The sequence below is a fragment of the Manacus vitellinus genome, unplaced genomic scaffold (genome assembly GCF_001715985.3).
Source record: "Manacus vitellinus isolate BGI_N305 unplaced genomic scaffold, ASM171598v3 scaffold_13_pilon, whole genome shotgun sequence".
Taxonomy (NCBI): domain Eukaryota; kingdom Metazoa; phylum Chordata; class Aves; order Passeriformes; family Pipridae; genus Manacus; species Manacus vitellinus.
In genome coordinates, this window is record NW_021938999.1 from 10,368,425 (window position 1) to 10,388,959 (window position 20,535).

Sequence of the window (20,535 nt, forward strand, 5' to 3'; positions counted from 1 at the left end):
TGATTTCCTGTCTGAGCATGTTCCATAACTCAGCATTTTATTTTTGTGCTAACCACAACCAGGTGTGTCACCCCACCCTGTGCTGGGGCACTCTACCCCCTCCCCTGCCATTGGAAAGACACTGGGAAAACATCATCGGGGCAAAACGTGCCACAAAATACCTGGCCAGTACTTGTGCCAAATGCCTTTCCTAGAAACGTGCTACCAAGACAGAGCTTTCTAGACTTCTGGAGTAGCCAAGAACTATTCTTGCAGCATATACCCCTTCCTCCCAGAGCTGTCAACCTAAATCAGGACAAGAAATCCATTCCTTGTGTCCTGGTTTTGGCTGCAATAGAGTAAATTTTTTTTTCTTAGTAGCTGCTACAGTGCTGTGTTTTGGATTTAGTATGAAAATAATGTTGATAACACACTAATGTTCTAGTTGTTGCTCAGCAGTGATGACCCCTAAGTCAAGGACTTTTCGGTGTCTCATGCTCTGCCAGGGAGCCAAGAAGTCAAGAGGGAACGTGACCAGGACAGTTGACCAGAACTGGCCAAAGGGATATTCCATACCATAGAACTTCATGCCCAGTATATAAAGCAGGGAGAGTTGTCCAGGAAGGGCCAATCATTGTTCAGGGACTGACTGGATATCAGTCAGTGGGTGGTGAGCAATTGTATTGGGCATCATTGTTTTTCCTCTTGGATTTTATTCCTTTCAATCTCCCTCTCTTTTCCACTATAGTTGTTTTTATTATTATTGTTTTTATTATATTTTACTCTATTTCAATTATTAAACTATTCTTAATTCACAGGTTTTATGTTTTTCAGATTCTCTTCCACATCCCAGTGGGAGTACAGAGGGGGTGGTGAGCAAGTGGCCACATGGGGTTTAATTGCTGCCTGAGGTTAAACCATGACACCTCAGCACAACCTTCAGTCCAAACTTGCTCCAGAATCCAGAAGATAATGAAACTTTCTATCTGGCTATGTAAATTATGGAGAAAAAAAAATAAGACATCGATCCCTCTTATTTCCTCTCCTTTCCTCAGTAATAATTCTTATAATAAGACAAAAGAGTTAACCTGCATCCTAAAAGGAGCAGATTCTGCTTGGGTGCAGTGCCTCTAATGTCCGTGAGAGGGCTATCAGCAAGTGCATTTGGGTTTTCCACTCTCATACAGAAATACAGAAAATGCACTGCCAGCTGATTACAAAATTCACAGGCACTCCCTGCTCCCTCACAAGCTTTTGCACAATCTCTGGCTCACACCGAAGTGCTCTTGCACCAGCTGGAGCAGGAGGCAGCAGCTGGGTGCAATGTGACCTCCTCTCCCCAAAGCAGCTCTTGCAGTGACAAAGTCATTAATGCCTTTGCAGCATCAGGGGGCACTTCGGGGGTTCTGCTACCTCCAGCCCTGGCTCCCCACAGGTTCCTGGACAATTTTCTGCATTGTCAGAGCGTCTGAGACAAGTCCCAGGCCAAGGACTGATTTTCTTAATATGGCAGTTGAAATAAACCACATTTTAATCACATGCGGTTGAAAGACTCTGTCATACCCATAATGACATATTTTGTGTCTGATCAGGTTTGAATTTATTCTCATCATTAAATAAGGTAAATTTTACAATAAAACATGCTTTCAAAGTGAAAAAATCAGAGCATTTTAACTGAAAATATGTGAAAATGAAATCTTATCTCTGAACGTGTATATTTTATTCATATATGTCACATATTAATCAAAATATTTCATACTTTTTTCCTTCTCTGTATATATCGTACTATTACCTTAATCCAAAAGATGCTTTCTAAATTAGACACAATTTTTGGACAACACCAGAGAGATTGGGGGGGAATAAGCCATCTATAAGAAGAAAAAAAAAAAAAAAGGAAAAGCTGAACCCCAAATCCTTTTCTAGGTCTGAGATTTTGCTACCATTCACTTTTACAGTCACCACTAGAGCTGGTGGCTTTTCTGAATGCACCTTGAGGGAAATTCAATCCGTCCTGAGGTCAACATGAATGTCAGCATTACCTTGATGGACAGGTCCTATTTGAGAGGTGCATGATCTGTAGGCTAGTGCTGGTTATTTGCAAAGGGCTGAATGTGCCCTTTAGATTGCTCCTTCAGCTCATCTGAGACTTTGTACATTATCTTTGTACATTATATTAAGCGTGGCAGGATGAGCTCTCCGGGGAAATTTTGCGGTGTTGCCAGCATTCTGACGGCAGGTCCCATGGAACACGATGTACTTCTATCCCCAGCTTCTGGAGTCATATGATTATGTGAGGATCTCAGCTTTCATGACAATGAAGAGTATGCTTCTAGTCATTGAGACTGCAGAGAAAAGCTGGCAAATGTCACCTCCAAAAGGCAAAAGATCAGAGGACTAATAAAAGGAATCTCAGCTACACCAAGAGACTGATTTTTAATTTAACTGCATGGCTTAAAAACAGCACAGTTTTGAGGACCAACTGTTAAATTTTGAATACTTGGAATAAGAAATAATATAATGAAATTCTTGAAGAGTGAAAAAATTGCTCTTTGCTTTTTTTTTTTCTTCTCTCCCTGCCCTTCTTCCTTCCTTTCTAAGGCCCTAAGCTCTTTGATACCTCTCAGTCCAGAGCTGCCATTGGAGGAGGATGCTGTTAACCAGTCAGACGGAGTGTGAGCACTGGGAATTTTCCAGGTCTACAAAACGTTTTCCTTGCATCTGCCAAAGCTGACGGCAGACGTTGCTGAACACGTACCACTGGAAAATCACAAGCAGGCCGACTGCCAAATATGCAGAGCCCTTTGGACGGAGGCACGCCAGGGTCTTTTGAGTGTGAAAGGACGCTGCCGTGTCTGAGCCATCCGGGCGGCGCTGCCGGCTGGCCCCGGACACGTGTCAGCCCACGGCCGCCTTCCCAGCCAGGAGGGCTGGGGATGAGCCAGGCATTGCCCGAAGATCCATCCCGGGAGCTGCCGAGCTGCACGTCAGAGCGGGTCTTGAGCGAGGACTGTCCGTCTGCCGTCAGAAGCCGGCGTTTATTTGTAATGGAACAGGTTAAGTGGAAGTAAAGTGTTCAGCACGGAATAAACGATCTCGGCTAATGGCTTGTTGACATTCAATCGCAGTTCAGCAGGGACATCTCCAGCACCCCTTGAATCTTGTGCCAAGCCATTAAACCCTTCTCACTTGGCAATAGGCATTTGAAAAATGAGGCTGAAAAGAAAGCTACTGAGTAATTAGTCTACTGTGAGTATGTAAAGAAGAGTGTCACCGGTGCGGTGTGGGGAATTTTAAATTTATACTGTACCTGTATATCCATACTCTCTGGCAGTGCCCAAAACTAGGAGAAAGATACTGAAAATTATGTAAGTTCTTGTCCCAGCCTCAAATGAGTTGTGACACACAGGATTTGGTGAGGGATTCCATTTGCCCGTGGCATTGTGGAAAAGAAGGAGATATTTTTTACAACTTGATGAATCTCATTACTGTCATAATTTCTCATCCAGAGAAAAGCTGCTGGGAAAGAATGAATCTGTGGAACTTAGAGGGATCATAATTTTTCACAGGATCAAAGAACGGTTTTGGTTGGAGGAAACCACTAAAAATCATCTGGTCAAAGCTCCCAGCCGTGGGCAGGGACATCTTTCACTAGACCAGGTTGCTCAAAGCCCATCCAACCTGACCTTGAACAGTGGGCAACCTGTTCCACTGTTTCACCACCTTCATTGTAAAACTTCTTATTTATATCCAGTTTTGGTACTATCTGTCCAGGTGAGAACCTCATTTTACATGTACAGAGAAGAGTGGAATATTCCCACGTGAACACACACCTCTGTATACAACTGCTCTCATTTGAGTTGATTTCTGTCTTCATGCTTTTACACTGAAGCCAGATACTTCCATTAAAACTATTTATTTCCACAGGACATGCTCAATGGCATCTATTTTTGGAATATGACTTTCAGGGAGTTATTCTTGATTTATAGCAACTTAATGAAAAAATTGAATAAAGCTCCATCTTACAGAAGGTTTTGTCAAAACACTTAGGGCCTAAATTCTGCCTTCCATTAACAATATGCCTTTTAATCAGATGCTTGTAATTCATAGTTTAATGTAGATTATGTATGCATGTGTTATGTGCCAAGCCTATATATACCTGTTGGAGGGAGCTCCAAAAAACCCCAAACCCCTAGCACAGGGAAGCTAGAATTTTTAGGCACTACGTATAGCCAAGAATTTGGTGCATGCTCAGTGCAGAAGGGATGAAGGGAGGAAATGCAGGTGGATTTATGCCTTTACAGAACCAGCCAAGCTGGGACAGCCTCGCAGCTTGCTGCCTGTGCCCCTCAGAGGTTGTTGCAGCTTTATGTACCGAAACGCTGCCTGGGGCTGACAGACTACCAGCAGGACTGATTAAACCAGCCACTGGAAAAATCCCCAGGAAGCCAGTCAAAACATAGCATTTCCAGCGCTGAAACACGAGCTGTGTTAACTCCTAGAACCGACTCCTGGGTTTGGGTGCTTTAAATCAGCCGTTCCCACAGGCGGGGGCACAGCAGCCCGTGGTGGGGAGGCGGCGGCACAGCGGGTGCCTCTCAGGGCGCGGCAGAGCCGGGGCTGTGCGGGCTCTGCCCAGGTGAGGCGCGACCCACCAGCCGTGTGCTACTGACCTGCGGGGATTTGCTGAAGGACTTACGGCAATGACGGTGGCATCGGGACACGTGAGGAAAACCAGAGTGACTACACAATCAGGCAGCATAGCATTTCCTTCTGAGCTTTCTGTTCTTCGAAATTTTCTCTAAGTAAAGGGCTTATTTGTGAATATGATGAATGGCTCATGAAACGGCTTGTACAGCAGGATGCTTACAGTAAAATGGATTTGGAGCATAAAAGGCAGCATTATTATTATTCCCCTGCCTGCCTGGCTTCTTGCCAGTCTCCTGCTGCCTTCTATCTCCCATCACAGGAGGCTGGAAAAATTCCCCCTAGGATTGATTAACATGAGAGAGACCTGTGAAAAATGGAGGCGGTATGAAGGAAGGAGGAGATGGTGGAAGGAAGAAACCAGGCTTGCAAGCACTGACACCAGCAGCTGAGTGCCTGGAGAGGTGAGAGAGCGATGAGAGTCTCTTCAAGAGGGAATGAGAAGGAAATCCCAGGCAACTTCTCTCTCTACGGGTGTTCCAGCCCTCCCACAAAAATGCTGCTTCAATACGAGAAAAATTCAGGAGTGGCAAGGAGAGCCACTGCCCTGGAGCACTGTCAGTCAGCAAACTGATGAAGCACTCCAGGGTAGGAATTGGACACATGGACATGCTCCCAAATAATTCCCAGGCACAGTTCAGGAGTGATGGTAGTCCAGAGATGGTTACAACCAGGTCATACAGCAGCCAGGGTTTGGAGGCTGAGGCTTTTTGAGCAGAAAGTCAGATAGCCCCATGTCAGCTGACTTGGAGTCCAGGAAGGTCCCCGGACACATTTCATTTGCTGAAGCTGAGGAAACGAAGGTTTTCTGCAGCATTTTATATTATATTTTACACTGTGTCCATATTGCCACTCAACACATTGATAAGGTCTGGAAAGTTAAGAATTTTTTTTAAAAATTAACCTGAAAAAAGTCTTAAAGAAAATCTTCTACCTGATTTCTAAAAATCATTCTGTGAGGGCCAGCTTTTTACAGTTCAAGTACTTGAAAGTCTGGACGTGCCAGGTTGCTTACAGGAGATTTTTTTCTTCTGGTTTCCCTGTGGTATTGTTTTCCTAGGATAATTTGCCAACATTACAATATCTTTTTTCTCAAATGGTATCCTCATTTGCTCAGTTTCCCTGCCGAAAGTCATGCTCCTGTTGAAGCCCACAGTGTGTCTGGAAGGTATTAGTAGTGCTCCAGTTTTTTCCCTGATTAGAAGCAACAAGAAAAAGCCAGGGGGGTCACTGTGCACCTACTCTGTTTCTGCTAAGTGTCAAGTGCTGAAGCAGTCCTGAGGAAAGATGTTACACATGTAGCCATTACAGTGCCAACAGTACAGTTTGCTTTTTCTATGTGAAGATGAACCCTTGACTTGCACCAAAAAGAGAGCTCACCCTTGCAATTGGGAGACTATGAATTTTTGGACTAAGGATTTATGATTTTTTTTTTTTTAACTGAGTAGCATTTGCATTTAATGACATTAAGAAAGGCTTTTTTATTTATGTAGGCTGCTTGAGACCTGTTTAGTTTGTGTTTTGTTTTCTAAAGAATTTAATCCTGTCAGATAATAACTGAATTAAATACATAGCAACACTTTAATTTGCTTGTGCCCTCCGTTTGAGATTTCACTTTCCTTGCTATTTTCACTACATTTAATCTGTATGTATTTTAGCAATTTTTGATCTAAAATATATCACCTACCCAGTGCATTTATTTGTTTTCAAATTCTTAACAGATTCTCTAAGAATATCTATTGTGTCTTGTTTGGCAGACAAATATTACCTGCTTGACCATCTGTATTCGCGTACAGTTATTCCACCCAAGTACACAGACTTCCTTCCTCACCATTTAGGATGAGAAATATTTGTACTGTTGAATAGATTAATTTTTATTTTGCGGCCTGATGTCCACAACCCAGATTTGAGTTATAAACCTGTTATTTGCCAGGGCTCATTATCCACTGACTGCATAAGCTATTGTTACCAGAATAAATTTAGAATTCATCTGAAAATCACAATTAATCATTTGACCACCTCTACAAATAAGGTCAGCCAACATTTCTTGTCTCTAAGTTCAATAAGTTTGCTGCCAGAATATCTTCTGAGTTTTAGCTGCCTTGATTTGTGTTATAATCAGAAATATCTCATTTCAGATTCAAATTACAACACTAACTCAAGTGTGTTGGCAAGTCTTTTAAAGTCTCACATATTCAAAATATATGCATAGACAATAAAGTAGCAAGATCTGAAATAATTACTATTTATACCCTTCCGTTGTTTTCTCCAAAAGCAGTACTTTAGACTTAGATATTGTTTTCAGAATGATTAAGCTGACTCCTAAAATGTTTTTCCTAAAATGTTTTTGTTTTTTCAAGTCCAATAATGCTTCATGACTATTTCCATCTGGTAGTAATAGTCCTGTTTATTCTGGAACATCTTGGTTTATATTATGCCTCTGTGTCACAAAATCTATTGAAATCATGCAAAACACCAATCTCTCTGCCAAAGTCAATAAAATTACTACTTGTTGAAGAAAATAGTAAACAACAGAACTTCATAATGATGTCATTAACACATCCTTTGTCAACAGTTGGGAAATCTGGAACCTTCAAGAAAAACAAAGAAGGAAAAAAAAAGTAATGCATTCAGCTCAATTGTATAATTAATTATACATAAACTTCTAATGAGATTTGGTTAAAAACACAAACAATTTTATAGCAGCATGTAGAGTGGATGCTGCGTTTTAATCATCCAACAAATAAATGGACACATTTTAAAACTTCTTTAATCTTGAGAGTCAGTATTCTACAACAGGCCCTGAGCTGACCTTGAGTCCAGTTCAGGAGCCCGATTTGGCACATTTGGGAACTCGCAAGGGATTTTGTCCTACCCTGCATTTTCTGCTGGGAGCAAAATTCTCAACACTCCTGAGATGTTGCCTCAAACCACCTCTTGCTTTGTGCCAGCACAAGCTTTTTTCGCATCCATTTGGCACAAAAAATTCTACTTACAGGTTTATTTTTCATTCTGATCAGTTCAAACATGTGACAGTATAACCTCCTGCAGAGAACAGCGGAGCCATGGATGGAGTATGTTTATTTAATTGTCAGTGCCAACCAAGCAGCACGTAAAACACCAGAAAACCCAGCAGTTGGCTGAAGTGTGATGGACAGATATTGCCTGAAGTAGCATGATAAGGTCAAAACTGAATTTACTAGATTAATTCTCAGAGATTACTGTCAAAAAAAATGAAGAGAGGGAAAAGGGAAGGGCTTTTCTGATTTCTAGATTCATCAAAAAGTAAATTAATAATAGCACTACAGAGGTGTGCTTTGCTGTAAGGTACAGATCGCATGCAGTACTAAGCACAGTGAGACTAGTGTATATTCAGAGATGCTACTGGCAACCCACATCAACCTTAAGTGCTCTGACTGCAGCAGAGAATATCTTCTAGCCCCTTTCCACCTATTTTCCACTTCAAATCAGCCATTCTTAATGGCTTCACTTCATCTAAGAAATTCTGTTGGGTTTCAGAAATTACAAACACAAATTAATAATAATTTATTAAATTAATGATAACCTCATGGTGAAAATGGGCAATTTCTACCTTGTGCACTGTCCCAATACGCCACTAGATGGTAGAACAGGACTCTGCACAGTCCTGCAGCCACCCAGCATGCCCAGACAAACCCTTTCAATAAGCAGCTGAATCAATTCTGCCTGAAGATTCATAACTCCGCAGTGCAATTTACAAATTTTTTTCCAACTGAATGCATCATATTCTTTGTCTTTTAGAGTTAATTGTTATCCTCCAAAACTCTGTCTTCTGCAATTACTTTCCAAAGTGTACTCAGAGAACAAGGCACACCCCAGCATCCTGTAAAGGGGAGGTCCCATAGTACCTAGTTAACACCTACAGAGTGATGAGCTATGAAAATTGAGCCACAGGATTCGCCTGTAAATTGTGATCTCCTATGGAAATCACACTACCTGGGAGGCAAGAGCAGCTACAGGAAACTTCTGCTCTGAAACATCCTCCAGAGGAGCTACTGCCTCACTGAGAAGGGCTTCTTTCTCTCTTGCCCTTTGGAAATGCACACAGAAATGTGGACAGTAGGGAACATGATTACCTGCCCTTCAGTGGCTTCCCCAGGAATTAAGGAGAATAACAAGAATTTTTACACATGCAATAGTAGAAAATTAAACTTCAAGGCAGAAAGGGTACTAATAAGCACCATAATAGTTCAGAAGTAACTAAGCTGCTGTGAGTAAATTAAATAAAGGCAGCGTAAAATACCTAGAATTTGGGTCTTTTAAAAAAATTCATACGATATCTCAGAAAATTTAACTTGTATTAACTACAGAACTTAAAACCTGCTTGGAGAGACAAATGGCACATGCAGTGAAATATATCTCAAGGACTTTTAGCAAAGATCAAACACACTAAACAGTGATTTCCAAAGTCTTGGAGAAAAGGTAAAGGGGTACTAGAAAAGTCAGGGAAAAGGAACAATGTAACTTCGTGTTTTTATTAGGCAGCCAATGAGAAATAAATGGAACAGTAAATGTGTTCGCAGGTCTAAAGAGGAAAGATTTAAAGCATCAGAGTGCACAAGCAAATAAAATTATTGAGATACTAGAACACAGATAAACAGCTAACAAATGCAGCCCATTACATCACCAGAAACTACCTGTAGAGAGTTATGTGGCATGTAAGATTTATCTAATCTGGGAGGAAGAAAAGCACTTTCTCCACCTGAAGTTTCCAGACCTGCCAAATAGACAGCATTGTGGACAGAGCAGTCCTGTGCAATGGTGCCTCCCCTGCCAGATAAGTATTAACTTAATCACCCACTCTTGCTTTATCTATAAACACAGAGTTCAGAACTTCCCTGAATTAATCCTTGTTTGGATTGCATAGGGGATTGGATGGGCTAAGAACATCGTGAGCCATCGGTTTTTTTTCCTGTGCTATCACGAGCAACATATTCTGAACTCCTTCTAAAACAATTTTTTTTCAGTGTTTGCCTTCTGTTGGAACATATTTCCAGAATCTCATACTCACACTTTATGTTCAACATAAATTATATTCTTTGATTACATGCAGTGATCCCTTTGGTAAATCTGCCTTTTAGCACAAATCTCTGCCTTCTCTGTGTCTACTCCCTTTTGAACTCCAAGCCAGCAGTAATACCTGAAGTTACCCTTCATTTTGCTGAACCACCCAAGTTCTTTCACTCTTAGAAAATGAGGTCTCTGTGACCCTTAATCATCCAGATAGTTTGAATTAATCTTCCACAAGCATTAGTAAATGAGACCTGCACAGTGCTCCAGGGGAAGCTCACTCACTCCTCATGCAGGGGCACAATCACTTTGCTGTCTCTGTTGCAGACATGTCTCTGGGGCAGCCAGGAATCCCACAGGCCTCTTCCACAGCCTTGTCAGACACCATGAGACCAGCAATATAAACACCTTTGTCCTTTTTTATTTTCCAGAGGATGGGACCTGGTATATTGAGAAACAGGGTGTTTTTTTCACTAATAATATTGATTTTCAGTTAAAGAGCAATCAGGTACCTACTTTCTAATTAAATCAGTGTTTACATCAGTTTTATATCCTCTCAGAGTCATCAAATATCCACCAAAAGCTCCCAGAACCTGGAATTATGTTACAGTGTCAACTATTATCAACCCAGTCTTTTGATCAGCTTAAGCATCAGCTAATCAGCAAAAACTGACTTCCAAACGACTGTGTAGCTTGACATTAACTGTATTGTTCTAATTTGATTCTCTACCAAGAGGGTTCTGCATCAGTCACTCCATCTCTTTTCTCAGGAATTGAGATAAATGGATAGGCCTATATTGCCTTAGCATTCAGACATCTGGATCTGAACCAGTGTTTCATAGATGACCGGCAATTATTGTTCCTATTAAGAGAGCTCCTTTATCAGCCCTGTCCAAGCTGGGGTTGCTGGGTATTGACAACTGATAGAGAAGCTTTAGCAGATGTGACTCAGCACTCCCCTGAGACATGGTGGAGTGGAAAGGATTTATTACATGATTAGCATATTAATACTGTCCTGCTTTTTCCCAAATACAGAATACAATATTGGCTGTTCCTGCCTTATTCTCTCTCACTCTCTCTTTTTTTTTTTTTTTAAGGTGATTCCATCATTTCTGTCTGTTCACTTCGATATAAGCTCTTCTTGTCTTCCTATGTTTCAAAAATGCATAGCTGTTGTCTGCAAGCCTGTAGACCATATACTGGTCCCTTGATCCATTTGCTTTCTTATCACTTTTCTTCTTATCACTCTTCTGCAATTTATATTATTATCAGCTTCTCCTTTCTCACATTTGTTCTATATTTTTTATACTTCTGTCACTTTTCCTTTAAGACAAGCTGATTTTTCAATCAAAATAATTCTCTTTTTCTGTAATAGGCTTTTTTGGTGCTCCTAAACAGTATACAGTCTTCCTGCTTAAACTCTCCCTTGCAGAGATTGATCCAGAATTTGTTTCAGGTTATGACATTAACTCTCAGGGAGGACTACTTACATTTTAATGTTTGATATCACCTTGGAATGCAATCCACTATAAAAAATGTTCCAAAATACTTTTAACCTCAGTAGACAGATAAGTTATATGGAGTGAAAAATTAACAGTCTTTTCCAATTTTGAATTACTAAGCCCACAGCTAGAACACTGTATATAGTTCAGAGTACATCCATACTGGAGATGTGAAAAGACTTGAGAGAGAAAAAACATATAAAACATATAAAAAACCCAAAAGAGCATTTTTTAAGAATGCCTTAAATAATGAAATGGTTTTAACTAACTGACAAGTGGGAAAGGAGAGTAATCAAACAAGGGTCTATATGTGTTTTTAGGGAGATACATTGCTTGTAGGATTTAAGTAGAATATGGGGAAGAGGGAAGGAAGAAAAAAAAATTACAGAGGTATATTGGATGAAAGGGCAGGGAGTTGCTTGGTTGATTTAGGCTGAACTAAGATTTTATATGCCACGTATATATGGAACAGATTTTCTTCAACATGGAGGATGTGGAGAAGATAAGCAAAGAGATATTTCGTCTTCATCTGTCCCTGTTTTTGTATTCCTGTTTTACTCCTTATAGGCACGGGCTATCCAGGCAGCTAAGCTAACCAAGGTAGCTTGAACCCTCAGCACTGCTTCTCTGGATCATGGGGCATTTTTTGTGAGATTCATGTATATAACAAAAGCAGTGAAAGAAAGGAAAGAGGCCTCCTTTCCACAGCTCTGGCTTGGACTACCTCCGGGATCCCATGGCAGGAGGCAGATGTCAGCACCTCTTTTGGTCATTGTACAGAAAGCTAGGGTCAAAAATCCTCCTTGAACTGTGTGAGTTCTTGCCAATGTTTTGCAAGTGCAGCCTCAGGCCAGCTGAAACACTGACTCTTTGCTATTGTTCTCACATGTAGTCCCCAGCTGGGAAGCTTCCTCATGTATTCCCACCTTTGGCTGGCCTCCCAAGACTTATTCACAGTAGTAACATCCATCACAGAGCAAGCTCGGTCGAAGTTGACCCCAGTCTCCATAGTCCTGACCAGTCTTTCCTTACCTATCAGTAACAGGTCCACAAAACTCCTCAGCTTGTCAGCCCTGGGACTGAAGAGCTGCACTAGCCCTCAGCAGTTTGGTTTGAGCCAAGGCTCTGATGCACCAGGGAGAGCTGATCCCCGTGACCCACAGCACATCACCACCACAGCTGAGCATGCATCTGCTGCTCCATGGAGACTGCTGGCCCCCTTCAGCACCAGCTGCTGCACCCACTAACTGCACCCAGGAGCTGCACTCCAAGCCAGCTCTTCCATTGGCATCTCCTTGGCACCTGCTGCAAGGCTGCCTGGTGGCAATAACAGGGCTCAGCTGGGATGAAACCTCCCAGTACCCTTTGGCCAGGGTCTGCTCACAGATCTTCCTATAAGCTGTCAGATCAGGTAGATTCTACCAGGAGCAGCCACAACTTTCCTTAGCCACCCCTTCCTTAGAGCATCAGCAGACACCCTGATGCTCCTCAGAAGGTTCCCTGGAGTCCCCCAGTAAGCCCTGAAGAAGCTTCTAAAAGATCTTGAAGCAGAGCCAGGAAATTGCAGCAGTGAGTGCTGTGCCCATGGTCACCTTGGCTCTCTGGCCAGGGAGGAGGGCAGAGGACAGCCTCTCTCACAGCCCTTCTTCAGCATGAGTTCTAGCTCTTCACTTTTACTGGTGATTAACACATCAGCAACAAAGCAGTCACAATCAAATCACACCACAAATTAAAAAAGTAGTTGGTGAGATTTTGGCAAGCATATGAATTGTCAAGTGCCCCTGCCTTGTTTGCCATCAAATCATCAAGCTCAAAGTATGGCACATATGATTGTCCGAAGTGTGTGGTGGAGGAAGGGGATGGGGAAGAAGTCACTGTTTACTCACTGCACAAAATGGCCAGTGCTGCTTCCCCTTGTGACAGTCACTGCACCACTTCCCCAGCCCACAGAAAGGTCTGAGGCTGAAGAGCTCCAGCTGAGGGATCTGTGAGTGGGCTCATCCCCATTGCCAGGTGAGGGGGTGTGGCAGGGGTATGGGGTGCCCTTATAAAAAGGTGCTGCTGAGGCTGCTATAGTGGGTAGGTGTTAGTCTTGGTTCCTGCTTGCCTCTCCCAGGATGGCTGGCTTGAGAGTGGACTTCAGCATGCTCCTGGAGGCTCTGGGCTTTGTTAAGGTCCTTGAGTGGGTGAGTGGGGCTGTTTCTTCTCCTTCCCCAGGCCTGGATTTGCTCCTGTGCCTGAGCTGGGTAGAGCTGAAGAGGTGTGAGCTAATGGGCTGCCACCTCTCTATCCCCAGTTGCTGGTAGTGAGTGTCCAACACGAGGCTGCTTGTCAGCCAAGCCCTCTGGTTGGCAGTGAAGGAAACACTTCTGCAGATACATAAACTCAATGTGTTAATTACAAGTGTGTTACAGTACCTTATAGTGCTGTGTGTTGCATGTTCTGGTGATCAGGGGTTTAGTGTTTGGCCAGTGACCAAAGGGAAAATAAGAGCTACTTACAGAGTTAAGTTGATGTGTGATACTCTGAGCATGTACCTTCTGGTTACTCTACCTTACAGTTGTGGGTATCTGAGACTTGTAAAAGTATTTCCCTGATCAACTGCAAGAAATACTGTGCTGGTTGTTAGCATTTAAAAAGAAACAAAACCAAAAACCCAGACAAAAGACTTTTTCTGTATGACTAAAAATAAACACAAAGTGCTTTCAAATGGGCTTTGGTTAGCAGTGTTGCTCATGGTTTTGGGTTACAGAAACTCAAAGTTTTCTTCTTGATATCACTTCATATTTGACCTTTACTAGCTTTGTCCCTATTTCTTGTCATCTTTAGCTGTTTCAGCTGAATGCAGAGTTTTTCTTTTGAGTTTAAGTGATGTGCACTAATGTGTCTGTGTATCAATTCCTATAGATCTTTGCCATTTTTGCTCTTGCCACATGTGGAGGCTTTCAAGGTAAAACTACCCTTCTAGTTTCCTGCAAAGGTGTGGTAAACAAAACAGTTACAGCTGCTTTTGCTTATCCATTCAGGTGAGCATTATCTCTGCGGTGGTCACTCAGTGATTATTTATTATTCTCTTTTTTCCCCATCTGTCTCCTTATGATTATGTACTTATTGTGTATATCTAAATGAAGATGTGAAACTTCTGGCTTGCTCTGTAGGAGCAATACATAAATATTTAGTTGTAATTGTTCAAAGCACTGTAGCTGTTTGTGCTTTATGGAAAGAAGCAGGTAGAAATGGCAATAGGCTGTGTTACTGCTTTGTATCTCTCTACCTTAAGCTTTAGTCTAGCAGTGCATGAATGCTACAGAAAGTAATTAGTAGGCAAAACAATACAATTAATTTTAACAGCCCAATTCTTCATCAATTTGTAGCTGCTTTGAAGATTATTTTGGACTTGCCATTATCCTACAATTTTGCAAAGACTGAAAGGAAAATACATACTTCTCAGTTTATTCCACCATTAGCTTTCTGAGGGTGTTGGGCACAGAAAAACTAAATACTCCAGTGTCACTGCAGTGCTCTTGTAGAGACAAGCTCCTGTTCTGGAGCAGGAGGACGAAGCTTCCTCTTTGCCCTTGCAGCTGTACAAGTGCAACAAGCACAGGGTCAGTGTTTCATATGTCTTCAATCAACATAAGTATTGAAATGGATTCAGAAGCCACCCAGCAAAAACCACTATGAAAGTATAGAATTTGGCCACAAAGCCCAACATTGGTAACAGCATTCGGAGGGAAGAGTGGGGGTCTGAAATGACTTTGTGCCGGTTACTGAGTGGTCACTGCTAGTCACATGAGTTTTACTCAACTTCTGTGCTTGCATTTTCCTGTAGCTGTAATGCAACTATGCCTTTTAAGTCTTGATCCCCTTATTTAATTGCCAGTCTAAAATAATGTTGTTAAGTCTGCTTCCAAATTGGAGTTTCTTAGTTCAACTCAATAAGATTATGACCCTTCTCCTAAAGCTACTACTGTAGATCTCAGTGTGGGATAGGGAACAATCTTCAGATAGCTTGACAAATATTTGTTGCATAACTGCTACATTATACAAATATAAATAATCTTATAAAGTAAACTTTTGCAACCGGAATGTTTAAGCACTGTTATTATGAAGCGTGACAGCATGAAGTTTCTACTGTATAACAAACTCTAACTACATGAAGGATATAATCTTTTCAGGTTGAATACTGTTGAATTTAGTGCACCAGACCCAAAAGGCTGTGCTGGTACTTGGACTGACGTCCATCTTGTGGGCAACTTCTCCTCTTCTGCACAGTTCTTTGTTACACTTGGGGTGTTGGTGTTCCTCTACTGCATGGTTGCCCTTGTGGTATATATTGGATACAACCATGTGTATCAGCAAAATAACAAGTTTCCACTAACTGTAAGTAATACTAAGATATTTTAATGTTTTGACTTTCAAACCACAAAGAGATGAGGAATACTGCTAATGCAAGAATAACTCGTGGATATTCAGTAGTTCTGAAAGTTACATGGCGTGTGAGCACAGGTATCTCGGACTAGTTGCTAGAGCACTCCAGCAGAAAAGGGGGCCCAAAGCCCTTGGACTTCTATGACATCATACCATCTGCAGTTATTGAAGCAGAGTGGAATGAATTTTCACTTTCTCAGGTGAACAATGTCTTCACCACAACTTTTTTTTCTTTTGTATCATGTATTTGAATATACAATTGTTTCATAGGTGGGACCTCTACTGTTAATCTCTGAGAATTTTCCCTGTGTAGAGCACCTGCTGTGCAGATGCAATTAGCAGAGGGAAGTAGTTACCTTGTGAATTTTAGTCACCTTAAATATCGAAGCCTAGAATGAGAAATTTCAGAGCATGCTCAGAAATGGATCCAGTGACCTCAGGCCAGATCTAAATCACCTGCCCCTTCTCACCTGTCACCCCCACTTTTACTGAACTTTGACTTAAATTTTTATAATGTAAATGTTAGGTATCTGATTTTTTAGAAACAGATTTCTTATGAAGGATAAGATTGCTTATGTTTGATAGATGCAAAGGTTTTGTACCTGATCATCAGCATTGTGCTGTTAATTGCAACATTGTTAATGACTAAACTTGCTTGTGATCATTAGCACTGATGCAGATGATAATTTGGATATAATTGATACTGTCTCTGCCTTGCTCCTATGTATATTCCTGTGTTTTTTAACCTACTAACAAATACTTCTCATGTGTAGGACTTGGCTATCAGTGTCTTGATAGCCATTTTGTGGATGGTCAGTACTTTTGTTTGGGCAAAGGCACTTGCTGACATCAAAATGTCCACGGAGGCCAACATTATTCCAGGAATTGAAGCTTGTAAAGCACCAGGAACAACATGTAATTTTGTTTCTGTGACCAGCATGGGAATTCTGAACTTGTCTGTGGTATGTATGCCTTTCACCATATGGGTACAATAAATGTGTTGGAAAATAACAAATGGCACCTGAGAGTCCTGTTCTACTGATTACATGTATTGCTTTGTGTTAGAATTGCTTTATGTGTTATTAGTCATTCAGGTCCATTAATAATGTGGTAAAACATCAAGCAAATTCTTTTCTTTAGAAGAAAACTTATTTCTTTGAGGGAACAAGATAATCAACTTGTGGGATCTATTTCTGGAGCTGTTAGATGCAGCACTTTCAGACACATTTGAGTCCCTATTATTTATGCCTGTAGACAAGAACACCTTAAAATATGTTACTGAGCCACCCAAGTGGTTTGCTGACTGATATAAGTCAGGAAGAAACGCTATGATTCCTGCTGTCTTTTGGTGCCAAACCCAGCTTTTTAATCAACTGTGAGAATTGTTACACATCAAATCAAGGTTCCTTGTAATACAGTGATATAAAGCTCATGTTCAGAGAAAGAATGCTTCAGAGCAGAGCAAATTAGGCTTATTGTATGATCTTCCTAGTGAATTCTGCTTTTCAAAGCTCTGGCTGTTATTCATTGTCCCAATAATAATTAATCATATGCTCAGGGAGTGCATATGCGGAGGTGCTGAGTGACTGAAAAGAATTTGTCTAATTCTTTTATAGGATAGAGAAAGTCGACTATCTGATCTCCAAAGAAGTCTGTTAAAATAGCTTGTCATACTCTAAAGAGTGTCAAAATGTCTTTTCCAAGCCAAAAGGGTGTCAAAAATGGTGGCTGTTTATGGTTTGCAAGGCATACTATTGTTTGGTTTTTTTAAAAAAGGCAAAACAACTAAACACAACAAACTCAGCCTCACTTTTTTCCCCTCATCCTACAGGTATTTGGCTTGCTTAACGCAGCTTTATGGGGAGGAAATGTTTGGCTTGTATACAAGGATACCAAGTTGCACAACCAATGGAACAGAATTTCTGAAAGTCCAACTGAAAGAGAAGTATAAAAACAAGTTGATACTTTAAAATGCTTTCACTTTTACACCTCACTGCCAAAGCATGGATTCGTTAGGATTTGTTTCAGTAATAACTGATAATACTTCATAAAAAATACTTCATAAAAACTTCTGGTTTTGTACTGCGGTTTGACATAAGGTCTCGCATACTCCAATTGAAGCATTTAATTATCTTGCAATATATTATGCCTTTTGAAGTTGTGCAGCTCTTTATTACAATTTTTGAAGAGTAAAATGATGAGGTTATCTGGATGCTGACCCTTTCTGGTTCTTAAGGGAGAGATGGGGCCTTATAGGAGAGATGGGTGAGTTGAGTTCTAACAAGCCTTATCTGAAAAATGAAACCAGGGCATGCAAAAGTGCAATTTGATTTCTTCCTATCACTAATACCTTGCAAAAATCACCTGAGTAGACCTTGTAGCTCTGTCAGTGTTACAGCCATGACATGAAGGTTTCCAGGTACTTCATTCAGATCATGGTATCAAACCTGCTGACAGGCCTGTCAGAAAGGACATTACTTCTGTGTTCAATATGTTGTTACTATGTAAGGGCTTGGGATGATCTCTGAGCAAGGAGATTTTTTGGATGAGTTTATACTGAAACTATAAGATAAGATGAGGGTTTATATATGTGTGGAATAGAGGAGTTAAACACTGAAGGCAAAGTTGGGGAGAAAAAATAAAATATGGCCCCAAACTCTTATAAATACTGTAGAAATCAAAGTTGATATATTGTAACTGCTGCTACCTGAGCTTCTGTGTATTCCCTTCGAGGTGCATGAACAATGTTTGTGTGTGAAATAACATAACTGGAGATGTCTGAATATGAATAATTTTTTCATTGATGTTGTTCAGCTCATCCATTGGAAATAATATTTAGGTCTTCTCATGTGGGTTTCTTGCTTGAGGTGTCTGACTGTGTGAATTGCCCAGAATGAACGTTATGGTAAATCTAATAAACAAGCTGTTCACAAGCTGTTTTGATTTGTTTAAACTGTTTGTGACGAAAATAGACATAGTAATGTGTATAAAACACAAATCCTAATTGTTCCACGTGTCAGAGCTACTGACTTTCTGATAGTAAATTTACAGTCCAAAGAGGCTATAATAAAGGCTATATGACTGCTGAAAAATTGTGTCTTGGGTCCTTACTGCTGTAAGTGATGCAAATGTCTTGGTTTTGTAGCTTCTGGGAGATGGCTTTAGCTATTGCTGACCTTGCCAGCTGAATGAGTTACCTGTGCTACAGAAGTGATTTTTCACAGTGATGCCTTGGGTTTTTTGTAGAGAGGACTATCTATCACTCCTGCAGGCTGTGGCTGTCTGGTGCTGCCCAACACTTCTGTCAGCCCAAAGTGGAGGCTTTTGTTACTTACAATTATCCAAAATGTCGTTTGAATTTCCTTTTGGAAGAGGTAAGAAGTGCAATGTTGAGATGTCATTTTCTGAAAGTGCTTCTGTTTCTTCCCTATTCCTGGAAAGGGGATTTGAAAGCAATGACCTTCTGCTGTTTTCTGTTTAACAATATTAGCAATGCTACTACTGTGAGAAAACAGGCTGCCTTTCCTTGGTGGTTGTTCATGTACCAAGTATTATCCCACCTTACTAAGGCCTCTTGAGGGAAGAAAAGAGAGAAGCAGTATGTAGTTTAACACTTGCACCAAAAGTATAGCACTCAGAAAAATAATGTAGTTTTTTCAGAACCTTCCCTCTGTGTTCTGGACCTTTTCCTGATAAGAACTGCCTCTCAGGTTGCAAAAGACTGGGGCAGAGGGTTTAGGAAGAACAATATTATTCTTGCACTTGGAAATGAGATATGAAAGCAGTTACTTCTATGATGAGTTTGTTTGCAGGGTTTTTTTATAGCAGCACTGGGCTGTGACCTAAAGGGCTGATGAAACTGTCAAATGGTTTTGACCATGAAATGGTTTTTAGCTTCACACTCAAAAGTCTTTAAACAGATTGCTCTTACTGTAGTGATTGACCCAGCTCTCTCAATGTCCTTGCTGGGGTAGATGTTAATGCAAGTGGACCATGGCATGTGTGTTATTCCAGTAGCCCCACACTGCTTGCCTTTCATTCACCATCAGGAAATGAATCATGGCTGGGTAGACTCCTGTCACTGTAGTGATCTGAAACTGAGTCTTGAAGCTTCTCTGGAAGTATCGATGATAAAAGCTGAATGCAAAGTTTTTCTTTCATCTCTATTACCAGGCTCTACCCAGCAGAATTGCATTGAACCATAACTGTAGTTTGACTCTCGAGGAAAGTCTGCACATAAAGCAATTACAAAGCTTTGGTGCTAGCTGAGAGAGAATGCAAAGCTTCTATTGAGATTTAAAGTACTGAGTTAGTTTAATTGATTAGAAATACAAGGTGTTATTTTTGAACTGTTCTGTTGCTAGATATTCTGCCTCTCAAGTAGCCCTGCTGACAAGGACTTTTGAGGAGTCCTTTCTGACCTCTTCACTTGCATCAGTTTATTGTTCCAAATACTAACTTTAAATTTTGAATCCTCGTTCCTCCTTGAAGTGAGTTCTTCTATTATCTAAGGTTCCTCTGAGCTGACAGTTGTCACAGATGGCTTGTTCTGTAATGTTATATCTATATCACTGTGAATTAGCTAGGAAGAGAGGGACAGAGAAAAGTTGGGGAAAGAAAATTTACTTTGCTGTATGTGGTTTGTTTTTTTTTTTTCATACTTTTTTGTCAAGTCAAAACTGCTGGACCTTTTCTGTTACTCTCTTCTTAGCAGAATTATAGACATCTGAGAGAAAAATCTGTGTTATTTCATCATGGTGAGATATGATAGGATCACTGGGATAAGGTTACAATGATCGGTATTTAGATGTTTTGGTAATTTGTTTGCTATATTTTAAATTTCAAAGCTAGATCTGAAGCAAATTATTAT

At 40.8% G+C, this 20,535-nt stretch overlaps 1 protein-coding gene across 1 annotated transcript; it reads left to right on the forward strand.

Moving 5' to 3' along the window:
* The first annotated feature begins 4,605 nt into the window (after positions 1 to 4,605).
* SYPL1 (synaptophysin like 1) lies at positions 4,606 to 18,757 on the forward strand. Its single transcript, XM_008921517.3, has 6 exons — positions 4,606 to 5,087; positions 13,351 to 13,420; positions 14,142 to 14,260; positions 15,413 to 15,617; positions 16,439 to 16,627; positions 17,497 to 18,757. Exons 1-6 carry the CDS (start codon positions 5,011 to 5,013, stop codon positions 17,614 to 17,616), a joined length of 780 nt encoding a protein of 259 aa, XP_008919765.2. The 5' UTR covers positions 4,606 to 5,010; the 3' UTR covers positions 17,617 to 18,757.
* Positions 18,758 to 20,535: the final 1,778 nt, after the last annotated feature.

Excerpts from the sequence above, each read along its gene's own strand:
- SYPL1 (XM_008921517.3), top strand. The coding sequence starts at position 5,011 with ATGAAGGAAGGAGGAGATGGTGGAAGGAAGAAACCAGGCTTGCAAGCA. Across the intron at positions 14,261-15,412 it reads GCTTTTGCTTATCCATTCAG|GTTGAATACTGTTGAATTTA; the intron begins GTGAGCATTATC and ends TAATCTTTTCAG. Across the intron at positions 15,618-16,438 it reads ATAACAAGTTTCCACTAACT|GACTTGGCTATCAGTGTCTT; the intron begins GTAAGTAATACT and ends TCTCATGTGTAG.